The sequence below is a fragment of the Stegastes partitus genome, unplaced genomic scaffold (assembly GCF_000690725.1).
Source record: "Stegastes partitus isolate 25-593 unplaced genomic scaffold, Stegastes_partitus-1.0.2 Scaffold403, whole genome shotgun sequence".
NCBI classification, from domain to species: domain Eukaryota; kingdom Metazoa; phylum Chordata; class Actinopteri; family Pomacentridae; genus Stegastes; species Stegastes partitus.
The window spans coordinates 393651-408357 of NW_007578134.1; the positions used below are offsets into that span (position 1 = coordinate 393651).

Sequence of the window (14707 nt, forward strand, 5' to 3'; positions counted from 1 at the left end):
ATCTTACTTGTAGCTACTTGGACTCTACTGGAGTATTTTTATTTCTGCAGCTTTATACTCCAATCTGCGATGTCTCAGAGGGAGATACTGAACTTCTTACTCCACTACATTCATTTGATAACTTTAGTTACATCGCAGATTTAATTTATTCTTGCGAGTAAATGTACAAACATAAAACTTGATTGATCCCAGAGGAGGAATTCAAAGGCCAGCAGCAGATAAACCTTTACCAGCTTCAACATTAAAGTGATTAACAGATGAATGCATCCATAGTAATATTACAATAACACATTATTCTAAAATATGCCATACTGCATAGAAAGCACTTTTGGTATTATATTTCGATGCTTAAGCATGAATTAAAATGCAGTACTTTATGTGGTTTAATTTAACGATAAGATTTTTTGGGTTGCCATGAGCGACTTTTCACACAAACAGTCGTTCGACCCGTCGTTTATATAAAAATACCTTCATAGCATCTTTAACCAGTTCAACACGCGTGAAGCCTTGTAACATTGAAAAGTGACGTCAGGTGTATTTAAAAGACCGTGTCGAGCGAACAGGAGATGACTGAAGCCTTGATAACCTTCCAACGTGTCTGGAACAAAGCGAGAGAATACCTCGAGTTTAATGCCATAACTATAATGACGCCGTAATCCAGAACTCGCACCTGTACGACTTCAAAGCACACAGCTGTGCGCTGACAACAAAGAGCCGCGAGGGAAATCTGACCTGGAACAGCTGGACATAAAACGTGACATTTCCATGATTTATTTCGAGCACCAGATGCACTGAATGCTGGTTTACGGTGTCACAGCATTATGGAAATGCACATTCGAAGCCTCCCCTCCTGTTAAACAGACCCCCAACACAACAATACAGTGCACTCGCATTAGCCCGCCTGCTAGCACGACCGAGCATCGAGGGTTGGAGCGAGTTCACCTCCATGTCCCTGCCCTTGTCCTGCATTCATTCGGCACACAGTTACTGTTAACGCTGGTTTCCATGTGGGTCAAACGCGTACCACCAACCGCTGCCGTCAATACACATCAGCCGCACTGCTGATGGCGGATCGATAGAGGCCAAGCTTCACTTTCGGAGCGTAATGAAACAACCGGGTCCACGCGGACGGAGCTGCTGGTGACGACGGGATTCTCAGATCGCAGGTTGGACCACACATCAATCCCTGTGTCACGCTCAATCAGAGGGTCGGTCACAAGAACACAAAGGAAGCAATCATTTAGTATGTTCATTCATTCATTCATTCATTCATTCATTCATTCATTCATTCATTCATTCATCCATTCATTCATTCATTCATTCATTCAACCTTTATTTAAATCACTGAGGGCAACAATCAATGAGACAAGTCACATTCAGAAGCAGTGTGGTCTAAGATCGTGGATTTAAATTGATCAACAGCATGTCTTCTCCTGTAGACAGACGGATATGAGACAACAATTAGCTGGAAAAGTCTGAAATAAGGTGGTCTAAAGTCAGACTTGCGCGTTTACATGAACTAATTTCTACGAGCCGAGATTTGTGAGAGGACTTTCCTACGAGCAGAGCACATTTTAATGATAGAGGAAATCAGAATAATGCTTAATATCGGCCCCAATAATTGGCCAGGCCGATAATCGATGGATCCCTTCTCCTCAGTGAAAAACATTACTTGAAAGTATCTAAGTTGCAGCCGCAAGTTACTGAATTCTCAACATGCTAACGTAGGTTGCCTCCATTTTCGTCTCCTTTAGCATCAGAATCAGATATACCTCATTGATCCTTTACCTTCTGAATTCTTCACATCTTTCCTCAGCCTCGTGACATTTTCTAACAAAGTCAAGGACAAGCGACAGAACGTCATTTACACAGTTTACGTGGTAAAGAAATGAACATCATGTATAGAATTATACATACTGCTCTGGGTGTAGCCCAAAATTTGCAGGAAAAACTAAATTTGCCAAAAAGACCACACATGTTCAACATGACGCACTTTTAACAGCAGCGTGATTGTTTTCTCTTAAAGTACGACTTTACTTTGGAAATTGTTCCTTTAATATAAAATGGCAAAGATGTTATTTCTGTAAATTGGGTATTGATCATAAAAGCACTTATCAGTATTATATTTAGAATTTTTTTTAAAATCTGAAAGCTGTATGTCATTAAGTGGTTCTCTGAAATTTTCAATTGAAGCCACAAGCACTACTCGTGGAAAAAGTCAGTCTGGAGTCCGGCGGATTAATACGAGCACCACGGATGACGAACCAAACATTTTCTGTAACAGTTAATCTGTCTTTTCACATTAACCGATGCTCATTACAGTTTGTCTGAGCTCAAGTTGAGGCCTTCAGAGTTCTAGTTTGCTTAAAACTGCAGTTCAAACAGCGAAAAGGTCAAATTTATGATGATAAAAAAAAACGGAGAAAAGCAAAATCAGATTGGAAACTTCAGATTGTCGTGTAGAAGAAAAAGATTTCAGTTATTTCAGCATGACTCATGGAGAAGCGACGGAAAAGTTCACTGCACCGAGCACACAAAGCAAACCTGGAGTTAGCGCGAGGCTGCTACCGTTGCAAATCCCAGTGTGTCAATCAATAAGTGGTGGACTCGAAGGATCGGCGGGAGGAGAAAGCATGGAGAGAGAAATAATCAACTTCCAGGAGAGGCATCAGACAGACGGGCTCCATCAATCCAGGGATCAGCCCTTCAAACTCAAATCCCAGACAAGAATCTCAAACTGAGGCTTTGCTGTTCCAGGATTTCCCCCGTCAGAGACCTGCAGCACCTTCTAACTCTGCACAGCTGCACATGATCCAGACTAAGGCGACTAATCTTGACAAACGAGGAACAGATACAGCAACGGTGGCAGATTCCAGCTTCGGATTCCCGCAGTTAATTGAAAAAAGGCAAAGCAGCATCAGATATGATGATGTATCAAGCATGAACCTCAATTGGGTTTAGACGATGTGAGAGTGAGAAAGTCGTTTTCCTGAAGTTTGAGCTTCTTTCCAGACACCGTTGTATGATGTAAAAGAATTCATATCAACCTTACTTCCTGGAGTTTGCCCTCATGCTTATCTGACTTTGAGCTCACATGTTTGACCTGCAGCCCGCTCAGATCGATGCTCATTAGATCAAGACGCCCGTATGCGTCCCACTAACGATGCAGCGGCAGCACAATAAAAACACAACAGTCGTCTCACTCACAATCAGCAGGATCGATACGCTTGCGGGTTTGAAGTCATGCAATCAGGGGGAAGATACACCGAGGAGCTCACACGCATCCAAATGAGCCACAACAAACTGGAGTCACAGTCAATGTTGCCACCTACAGAGCAGCTCCACGCAGCACACGATCCCTCAGCCGCCCGTAAATCACAGCTGTGTGTTCAGGGGGCAGTCACACACAAACACAGACACTCTGAACTCATACGGCTGGCACAGATTTGTTGTGCTATGCATTTATTCTAAAAATGCAAGAATAAAACTGTCAATACATCAAACTACACAGGAAGGCTGCATATATTTGCATGCCGACAGAAAATGCTGGATGAAGGCGACAGTAGAACACACAGTTTTGGTTCCATCAGCAGGAGACGGAGTTGAGATGACACGGAAATGGCGACGGAACAGAAAACAGAGGGTGTTAAGAAAGACGCTGATGTACAGATGGGTGACACATTAAAGGAAAACCCTACATGGAGCGTCTTAGTGAGGTTTTAGGCCATCAGAACAGCTACTTCCAAAAGATATTTGGTGCTTATTGATGGTGGAGAAAAGCGCTTTCTAACAAGTCTGTTTAAAATCTTGTAAAGAACCACGATAAAAAGTTTACTCACTGATAAAACGATGCCTTTCTTTAGCATGTCAAGCTCAGATATATGTGTCATATGTGCTGAATGTGGAGAAAGTTTTGAGCAGAAATCTTGCTGAAACACCTTAACTAATAAAATCGAGAAGTTTAGGAATTAAATAATGTGAAAAGGTGTCGCGTGCACATTTAAAGACACACAATAGGACATAAAAGTGCATCATGTCTACTGTATGTGTGTGATTTATCAATAGGGATCGTATTAAATAAGAGTAAATTATAGAATATATTCCATTATGTTCAGAATTGACTTTGCTTTCCTCCTTGCAAACCACATTTTCAGCAGAAACTGATGCAGAAATCGGTGCAAAAAAATTCCCCAGAATGCAGGAAATTAAGTGTTTAATGCTCATAATCTCCTGAGGGAGGATGTCCAGACCCCCCACTCTTAAAAGCAACTCCTCTGAGGACAGAAACGTTTCATAAAAAGGATGAAGGTAATCCCAAACAACTTTGTATTGATTTGCAGGGACTCCTACTTTTAAGCTGACAGAAAAATACCCCCCACAGCATAACAGAGCCACCAGATCCTCTCACTGGAGGAGGCAAAGGTTCAGGTTGTTCCTTTAATTTGTCACTTTCTGTAAACTCACTCTAATGGGTCTGAGCGATTAAAAGATAGCAGGAAGAAAACAGTTTAACAGAATGTTTGAATGATGTTTTTTGGTTGGAAGAACAAACCACCAGTGTGCTCCCTCCCAGTCTATCATGTCCCTGATAATGGGGTCTCTTTATCGGGTCTCCACTGGTCTAGGTCGGTCTCTCTGGGCAGCAGCTTCACTCTGGTTGCCCTCCAAGTGCCTCTAATGTGCCTCAAGGTGAGATTCATTCCTTATTTATTTGAATTTATGTGAGTAAACTGATGTATTAGAATGCATTTTTTACTGTTCTGTTTGTACCTGTGGCTAAAATGGCTAAATTAAAGCTTTTTGTCAAAATTATGTCATTAAAAATGAGCAATAATCATCAATATCGACCGAAATCACACATTTTATGAGGGTAAATTTCACCCAGATCTACACTCCAGTCACAAAATCCCACTTTGACACAAACAACTTCCATCATTTCATCCATGCTTCCATTATTTCTTATCCTGGAGACTCACATGAGCCACAACACTTGCCCTCAAAACAAATCCTGAACCCAGCTGATTCCTGCAGTGTGCCTCTGCAGACAGATTTACGCTCTCATACACTTTCTCCTTCCATGAGTGTATTTAAACACCAACAGCAGCTCCATCCAGCTCCTGCTTCCTCCACATCATGGTGAACCTGCTGCTGCCCCACCCACATCCGTGTGGCAGCAGCCCCGCAGCTGATTGGCTGGAGGACGCCAGTAACACTCCACCTCATTGGCTCTCACACTCAGCCAGTAGAAACCAGGCGCTCACATCCCCGAGACAGCTGGATGCTCGGACGAATCCTCGCAGCTGATTGGCTGCCAGGCAGGAAGGTGTGTGAGCTCGTGTGGTGGCTTCATCTTCATCTGCACACATATGTGTTAACAAACATACAGGTTTGTACATGCAGATGGTGTTTAACAACTACACCGTGATGCTACAGCTCCACACGTGTAGTCCGGTTTCCATGACAACACCTCCTTTTTTTTTTCTCCTCCGCAGACAGCCTCCACGTGACACCACAGAGCTGGAGTCAGGGATGCTCTGCGTGTTTACAGCTCTTAAAGGTCCTCAATCTGTCGGCCGACATGTGACCTGCGGGTCAATACCAGGCGGAGATGCACCTATTGTGCAGCGGCGAGGCGCACGCTGCGGATTAAAGTGCGCCAATAAAACCAGCAGCGCGCACGTTAATAGGATATTGTGCTTATATCGAGGCTGTAAAATCCCAGAATACTGCGCAGCTCAGCCACAGACACTCTGCTAGAATCAGAGAGCAGCGCATGTTTCTTACCTCATCTTCCTCCGCCGTGCGTCTGGATGAAATGTTTCCTCTCAGATCAGCGTTTCTCCTCCGAATAAACAGAGAACGATCCACCACCGGTAGCACTTCTGGAGTTTTGAGGCTGAAAACAGCAAAATCCTGGACGTGCAGATGTTCAGGGGTGAGAAAGGCGACAGGGTGTGGAAAAATGCTACACGGATGCGCACAGTTTTCAGGTCTGTCCGGTAAAAAAAAAATGGGAGAAATCTCCGTGCGTCAGGGCTGCGAGGCGGCTGCCGGCTCGCTGGGAACCATCTCAGAGGGCAGCACGCCGCTTTCCGAAGGACAAGAAGCCGGGCGGAGAGTCTGACAGCGGCTTCTGAGGTGCCATCTTTTCCTGCCTCCAACCGCTGGGAGGCTGGATGGAGAGAGAGGCAGAGCAGGCTGCTGAAATATTCATGTCCCGCCGGTTTGGCTGCAGCGCCCTCAGTGCGGCGATGGAGCAGCTGTGCAGGCAGGTGGACAAAACCAAGTCACTCCGTCTCCTCAGAGGGAAAAGTTCTGCAGAAATACAAAATATATCTTTCTTATTTGTGGGAATAAACACACACCTACTGTCCAGAATCAGTTCACTCCACAGCAGACAGGTTCACAGGAATATTAGTGATGTGATTGGATATAAAACCACGATTACCACAAATACTTTAAGCCCTTAAGACCCTGTTGCAGGAATATTGTATTATTGCATGATGATGATGGTGATCAGGGACGTGAACAGACATTTTAGGAGCTGCTGTGACCTGAAAAAGCCCCCCAAGACCGGGTTAAGAAAAAAAAAATCCAATATTCAAATGTCAATCCAAAACTATTTGAACTCATGTATGATGTAAAGTAAAATTTAAAGTAATTGTAGATTTAATATGCTTCACTTTAGGGCTGAGCTCACATGCTAAAGTTAAAAAAAAAGATTGCAGGCTTTGTACTTTTTAACAGCCTTCTTGCGCTGCGTTTTGTGTATTTAATATAATTACACTGTGACACTGTTGGGGTTTCGTGGTGCTGTCCGTTCATGACAAATAAGATCAATAAACTAAGTTGACATTAACCAAAGCACTGTTATTGGTTAATTTGCCTTCTATCCGTTAAATTAAGGATGCACTGTTCAGCTATGTGAGTGTATGTGTTAGTAAGTGCGTCTGTGTTTCCAGTACAGGCGAAACATGGAACCAGTGTGTTTATTTTATGTTGTTTTATGTGTAATTTCAATAAGATTCTCCAAATAAATGCATCAAACAACCAGACAGTTTCCAGTCATACCAGCACGGTAAAAATCTCAGAGAAATTACGCTGCACTTATTAAAAAGAAAAGAAAGAAATGATGCCCAGGCTGCTGTATGAAAGAATCTAACGCTGGCTTGTTTAATATTGCAGCAAGTGTTAGCATGTTAGCCAGCTAGCTAAGATTTATTCATATGATTGCGTAATATGAATAAATTCTGTGCGACTTAATGCAAGTGTGACAAAATTGTTGGGAGATTTGTATTTACAGGGAACCTCACCAGTGACACCACACGACATTATTAATCCTTTCAACAACTTTGAAAGACTCACCTGGAGCTCTTATGTCACAAACACCTGGAGGGCTGCTGCAATGTCACATGACAGGGGGCAAAGGTCATGCTGTTTTTTGGTCGGTTGTGAGGGACAGAATTTAAAAACCAGGGTTTTTATTTCACCCAAAAATGATAAAGAACATTAACGAAGGATATGGAGGAAAACAAATAACAGCACAGAGCAACTGCACTGACCAAACACAAACTTAACACACCTGAAAAACATATATTCTTGCTGATCGGACCAGTGAGACACAGTAGGGGAAACATAAAACACCTACACCTAAACTAACTACAAAAAAACCCCACAAAAATCTCAAGTTTGTCCACTCAAGCAAAAGAATGAAAACAAACAAACCCAAAATCTATCTACATACCCAACATAGCACAAAATAATCATGTAATATTTACATTTAATAAAGTCTGTCCTCCCCTTGAAGTGGCAGCACTTGGTATGGTCCAATTGGCAGCTCTGGTATAAAGGCCTGCTGCTCCTCTGCTGCCATCTTTTGTGCAAAACCAGCCAGATGAGCACAGCAGCAGAACACTGGATATACCAGCAGTAGTACGACAAAGAAAAGATTAACACACGTTGAAATAAACAATGCTGAACATACAATAGTTAACTAAATAGATCTAACATACTTCAACAAAGGCTAAATATACCATGAGTGTGATGTGTTTTTTTATGTTGGATGGTTTTTATGATTGTGATGTGGGATTGATTGTGTTGTTTATTATATATATTGTATTTTTTAAAATTTTAATACCACTGATGGGCACTTGCAATTGCGTTGTATTATGAATACAATGACAATAAAGGCATCTTAGCTTATGTACAATATGAATGTAAGGTGTTTCAAATTAAACTAAAGTGGTTACTGTGGGGGCTGCAAGGTGGATCGGTGTTTAGCACCATCGCCTCGCAGCTTGAAGGTCGCCGGTTTGCATCCCGGTGAGGACACCCGGGATGTTTCTGCGTGGATGTTCTCCCCGTGCAGCGTGGGTTCTCTCCGGGTTCTCCGGCTTCCTCCCACACAGTCCAGAAACATGTTGAGGTTAATTGGTGATTAAATTGTCTGTAGGTGTGAATGTGAGCATGCTTGGTTGTCTGTCTCTGGATAGATAATGGGTGGATGGTTGGTTACTGTGGTTACCGACTTTGATGGTTGGGATGGCTGCAAGCGGGGCCATCACAGGGGGTTAATAAATGCTGGCATGATGTGGTGATTTAATTTGCTCTAACTTGAGCAAATCTGGCCTGCTTATAAAGCCACCACAGCAAAAATAAATTATTACTAATTTTTTTGCCTCCAAAGGGGCAGCTTAGCCAATGAGGGCAAATGTACTGTTGCTACGGCAACTTTAGCCTGACTGTGTGCACATCTTTGACGTGTACGGTGGTGTTTCCTACCATGTCCTTATTTTACTGAACCCTTCATGTAAACACATTTACAATTAACTTGTTAAACTCACTGCAACGTTTCCACAATATTACTTAATACAGGAATTTACTGAGCTGATTGCTTTGAAAACTGCATCTTCTGTACTTCACATCTGATTTCGTTTTATTTCTGTGATATTTCCTCCTTTGCTTTTACTGATGGGTCTGACTGAGACTGTGGATCATCACTACTCGTTGTCTGACAGAACAACAGCAGGAAAGAAGACACCGTGTGATGCTGTAAACGGTATTAAATGGCCGTGTGTGCAGCACAAACACCTGTCAGCAGGCAGGATTGAGGAGTTTAATATCAACCAACCGCTGCTGTTTCTTCACATGGAGGACAGACGGATTCAATCAAAGCTCCAGAGCTGACAGTTAATGGATCCTCAGTGTTCTGGAAAGTATTAGGTGTATGGTATTTTCTTTTCATGTTACATTTGAAATAATGCAGTTAGAGTTCACTCATATATCTGGACAGCAGGGGGTTGTAGGTTCACACTAGTATTTTTTCTTAAATCATGTTTTTTTTCTTGATAGTTTATCCTTTAAATAATTAATCTTAAATGGACAAATCTTATGATGCACAAAGACAACTAACCTGAATTCTGAATATTGAATAAAAGCTAATAAAAGTCAAACCCTAATTGTAATTCAGTCGTGTGAATATTCTTAGATTTGGGTTCTTAGTATCCTTGTGTTCTGTTTTTCTTATTCACATTGTGTATATATAGTGTATATACCTCTCCTCTTTGATTCATAGTTGTGTTTTCTTTCTCACTTTGCTGCTGTGACGTTGGACATTTCTTTTCTAATGTACATCCACACATTCTTGAGTGAATAGTTTGCATATTCCTGCACACTGTGAATACTTCTACACAGTTTTATAAATTACTTAGATTTCCTACATTTGCTGTTTATTTGACCTAAACTTCTTATTTCACCTGCAACACTTGGATTTCTTTTAAAATCTTTTTATGCTTTTAAAACCTGTCGGCGTTTCATGCAATGCAACGAATCAACCGGCCGAATTCCTCGTACGAGAAAACCCACCTGACATTAAAACAGATTCTGATCTGTTTGTTTAAGCTGGTATGAGACAGAACCAGTGATTTTAATATGACAAAATATATCTAAATGGATTTCTTTGCTTTGCTGTCTGTTACAAATTGTTAAACATCCCATTTCACCATTTTAAGAGTTAAAGTATGTGCAGCATTAACATCAGGCCTGCAGCAGTTTACCGTCTCAGCAGCAGAGGGCCTCCTCACTTCCAAGGAGCAGAAGAATTACCATTCGAGTCCATGCGGTGCTGAGGATCACTCTGAGGTCACACCGACCCCATCTGTTCGCTGTGTGGTGATGAAAAATTCAAGCCGCTGTTATAAAGGAAAGGTAATCATATTTTGAGATCCTTTTGTGTATTTTGTTGTCACCCTGATAGTCCATATTGTACGTTTCCTGTGTTGTTCTGCACCCTTCTTGATGTTTCCTCAATATTCTTTCCAAGTTAAAGCGAGTTTTTCTTGATCCAGACTGTAATTCTAAGAACACAGGTTGTTATGCTGGAAAATCTTTAGTGATTTGTGATGTTTTAGGATGTAAAACTGGCTCGATTTGGATGTTTTATTTAGCTTATATATGTAGTGCTGCAACTTTAACACCCACATGATGTTTTCGTTTGGTTCTGGTTCTGTCTCTCCACAGGAGGGCGCTGAGGCTGTGCACACGTGGAGCTTATTCACTTCACAGAGACCCACGAGTTTAAGGTCACAGCATGAGATAATCTCTGTTATAATATCTCCAAAGCAGTTACGTCAGGATTTATGGCTTTTAGCTCAACTGTGATAATCAGCCCAGTTTGAGTTTTATTCTCACGGCAGCAAGTTTTAACAAACTAAAATAAAAAAAAGAAAGAAAAATTAAAATACATTACAAGCTACAAGTCCTGCATGAAAATTCCTACTTAAGTAAAAGTGCACAGCAGCAAAGTGGAGTTAAAGTATTGCAGTATTGTTCTGGTTTGGTCCCTCTGACTGATTTATTATTATATTAGTGACAGTGAAGCATCAGCAGCAGGTTAGTATTGGAGCTGCTGCAGGTTTAAACTACTTTAAATACAGTTTTATGTTCAGGAACAGGAGATAAATCTGAGGACTCCAAACACGATTAATGGGAGAGGAAGAAACAAACATCCCACTTGTGGATCCGTAACTGCACAAGCCATAAAATAAAAATAAAAAAGAGCCAAAAAAATTTAAAAATCATACATTTATGAAGGAAAATATATATATAACTATCCAGCTATTCATTTTAAAATCTAAAATCAGATAAAAACAGCATCAAAACTATTACAAAACTGCACTGAGTTGGATAATAAACCCAAAAATATCAGGACCAGCTTACAGCACCATCGTAACGGGCATTTAATACGCTAAAGCAGGCCTAGTTTAAAGAATATACTTGAGCAAATACTAGTGACAATTAGAAATATATATCAAATAAAAATTAAACCTTCATTTCACACATTTTAATTTTAGTTAAATCCACCAGGTTCATGTTGACGGTTGTTGATGGGATGTCAAAATTAAAACACACGATGCACAAATCTGTTCTCAGTTTTCCTCTAATTTCTGATTTTTGGAGCAATATTGGACCATTTTAATTTGAATTTATTGAAATGTGATTTATTTATTTTTATTAAGACGTCTGACATGTGAGCACACAGTAATTTCTGGAAAAACCTGTTGTGTTTTAAAAGCTTGTTAGATTTAGTCTGTAAAATCTGCATCTTTAAAGCTGCCAGACGAATGCAGCGAAGTAGAAAGTACAATATTTATCTCTGAAGCGCAGTCGAGTGGAAGGAGAACGTCGCAATAAAAAATAAAGTGGCTCAAAATTGTACTTGACTGATGACAGGACACCAGAAAAACGTTGATGCGCTTTAACAAAGTCAACTGTTGTCTTCACTGGAGTGAATCAAATCTGTTGAGGTTAATTCAGCCGAGTTCACGGCGAGGATGGAAACTGTTGTTCCGGGCGCAGCTCCAGTATTTTCCTTAAGTGTCCACTTGAATGTTCGTCTCACTGAAAAGGTCACGGCACATGATTTCTCAGTCATTTCCTGCTCATCCGAGTGTTCGGCGGCCGCTTGTTCCTCGTTGTCACTTTGTGTAAAAAAAAAAAAAAAAAAAAGAGTCATCAACGGCGCATTAAGGCGACTTCTCCGGCTCTCCATGTGGCTGATTGAAAGTCAACCACGCCAGGAAAATACAGCACAGAGTCTAACGGGGATCTTTACAAATAAAGAACAGCAGTCATATTTGTGATCACAGTTTTTTCTTTTTATTGTTAAAATGAGCCGGTTTTGGGGCGGTACACATCATCTAAGGTTAAAGGTCACCTACAGAAGTGGGAACAACACAGCAAACGGTGGAGGAGACTCGCTCAGTAATCACACATTCTCAGGAAATGAACAGCAAACACAAGCATTCGGTATCAACACCAACGGAGCTACAACTACACTGCTGTCTCTGAAGAAACTAAAAATGCATTTCACACGTCTTCCACAAAAAAAAAAGAGTTTAACTACGCCAAAGTTCCACAAGAAATAGGTCCTTATTTGCAGCTTTAAGGGATTAATTTAGGCCTTTTGCTCATTCGTTTGGGTTCAGTGGGGAACTTGCCTGCAGTTTTCCCCTCAAATCGACAGTAAACGAGTTCAATTGTGCGGTAAAAGCGTGGATTGTTTAAAACTGGGCGTCAATAACAGATCTGGAAGTACTGGCTGGGCGACTTGATGGGGCTTTTGTAGCTGGACGTGTCCTGCGGTGCGCTCTGCTGCTGGCTGCTCGTGGTTTTCTGGAGGTCCAGGGTGAACGACGGAGGGCTTTTCCTCGTCTCCGGCCTGCCGCCGCCCTTCGGCTGAGGGTGGTTCGGCGCCGGCACGGGCCCCGAGTTGGCCGGCACTGCGGACGTGGACTTGGCGGCCTCAGAAGACCCAGTCTTTCTTGCGAGGGGGCTCAGATAGATCTGCATAGTCACTAAGTGAAGTGGTGAAATGAGGTGAGGAGGTTTGGGTGTTTAAAGAAGAGACGGTGGTGGGAGGGGGTTGAGGGAAGGCACACAAGTCACGGTGAGATGTGATAAATGAAGGACGAGCACAAAACAGGAGCTCAAACACAAGTCTTTCCACTTTTAATAGACGTGAAGTATTAAACGTGCTCTCAGGGACGAAGCCTACCTTTGCAGTGCGTCACACGTCTCGACCCTGCGCCAGATCGACAAACACAAGCGGGTATTAGTTTACATGCGGAGGCGTAATGCCAGGATTGTGCTTAAAATTTGCTCAGCAGCAGTTTCCCCGTTGCTGTTATAAATGGCCTAAAAAAAAAAAAAGCAGCAGCAGCAGGGAAGCAGACAAAGTGCTCTCTTACCTACACTTACTGCAGCATCCTTGGACTTGCCGCTGCTGTTATATTGAGAAAACGATGCAGCAGGGGGCAGAGGAGGAGAAACAGAGTGAGAGATGCAGCGACAGGAATACAGAGTCAAAATGTGAGAAAAGATTTCAGCAGAGGGAAGCGGAGGTCGACTGATGAGCGGGATGACTAAGGATGCAGCTAAGGATTAAGGATCCTCTGGAATAACTGCTGTTTGGTCAGAAAATCTAATATTTTCCCAAAGCCAGTGATGATAAATGTTTTGTTCTGAAACCAAATGTATTCAGTTCACCGTCACAGAGGAGGAAAGAAACCTGGAAATATTTTAGAAGCTGGAATCAAAGAATATCGACTGTTTTAAATAATAAAAAAAACCATCAAAATGACTAATCAATACTTAAAATACCTGGCAGTTCATTCAACAGTTCACAGCTAATCGATTAATCGTCGCAGCTCCCGTCGATACGTTGGACCTCGTGTCATGTGGTGCAGCATTTATCAACAGGTAGCAGCATCTTCTGCTCCCGCTGTGATAAACATCCGACTTTAATGCTGTTTACAGATTTATTTTAGTCCATATATCATAATTCCTCTCATCACACCAAATCACCTGTATAGCAGCTAGTTTTAAATTCTAGCATGTTGCTTTTTTGTGCTGTTTTGCAGGTTAGAGATCCAGTGTTACCGGTATAACTTATTTTTTAATGACACTAATAAAATGATGCCTTTAAAAAAAAATCACGATTAACAGCTTAGAGACTGAAAGATTAATGCTAAAGAATTCTCTTTTGATTAAACCGGAATAAATGAAGCCATTTTTTTTTCAAGACGTTCTTTCTCAAATTTGACAGCAACATTTTTTTTTACTGTTGCTCGTTATCGGTCTCCCTGATTACTATTGATCAGCCCCATCAGTCGACCCCTCCTACAGACGTGAACACACACGACAGTCTAGCAGCTGGTAATCAACAGATTATTTATCACTGATTATTTACCAACTGATTAGTCTCTCACCAGAACAAAAGGGTGTCACAATGACACGTCAGTTTTAGGCGAACTAAAAAGATAAAGACGAGCTGCTCGTCTGTGGTTTCAGGTGTTGACACGTAAAACTAAAGGTACGGATTTTGGAAACAACTTTGATTTTGTGTCTGTGTGTCTCTGGATGCTCTGGCTTCCTCCCACAAGCAGAACTAATTGGTGACTCTAAAAGCGAGGACATGTGTGTACATCGATTTCAACATGCAATCAGCTAAAAACAAAGGCTGCAGTTTAGAATATACGAGGATGTGGCTATCACATAAAGAGAGTAAAGGGTAAAGGGGTTATTTATGCTGCTTATTGACGGAGGTTCAGGCTGCAGGCTGTGGTTTAACTGACATAAGTCGAGTCTCATTATCTAACAGCCGCAGAGTTTCTTGCTGTTCTCCTCGTGGGACGCTTTTGATGCTGAT

General features: G+C 41.7%; 1 protein-coding gene across 1 annotated transcript in view; it reads right to left on the reverse strand.

The window, feature by feature from the left end:
- Window positions 1-12573: 12573 nt before the first annotated feature.
- Window positions 12574-14707, reverse strand: part of LOC103359913 (echinoderm microtubule-associated protein-like 1) — a 12157-nt gene continuing 10023 nt past the window's right edge. The window contains exons 5-7 of the mRNA XM_008285478.1: window positions 13248-13279; window positions 13055-13081; window positions 12574-12854 (exon numbers count right to left, since the gene is read on the reverse strand). Of these exons, the coding sequence (XP_008283700.1) occupies window positions 12574-12854; window positions 13055-13081; window positions 13248-13279 (340 nt within the window). The remainder of the gene's footprint in view (window positions 12855-13054; window positions 13082-13247; window positions 13280-14707) is intronic.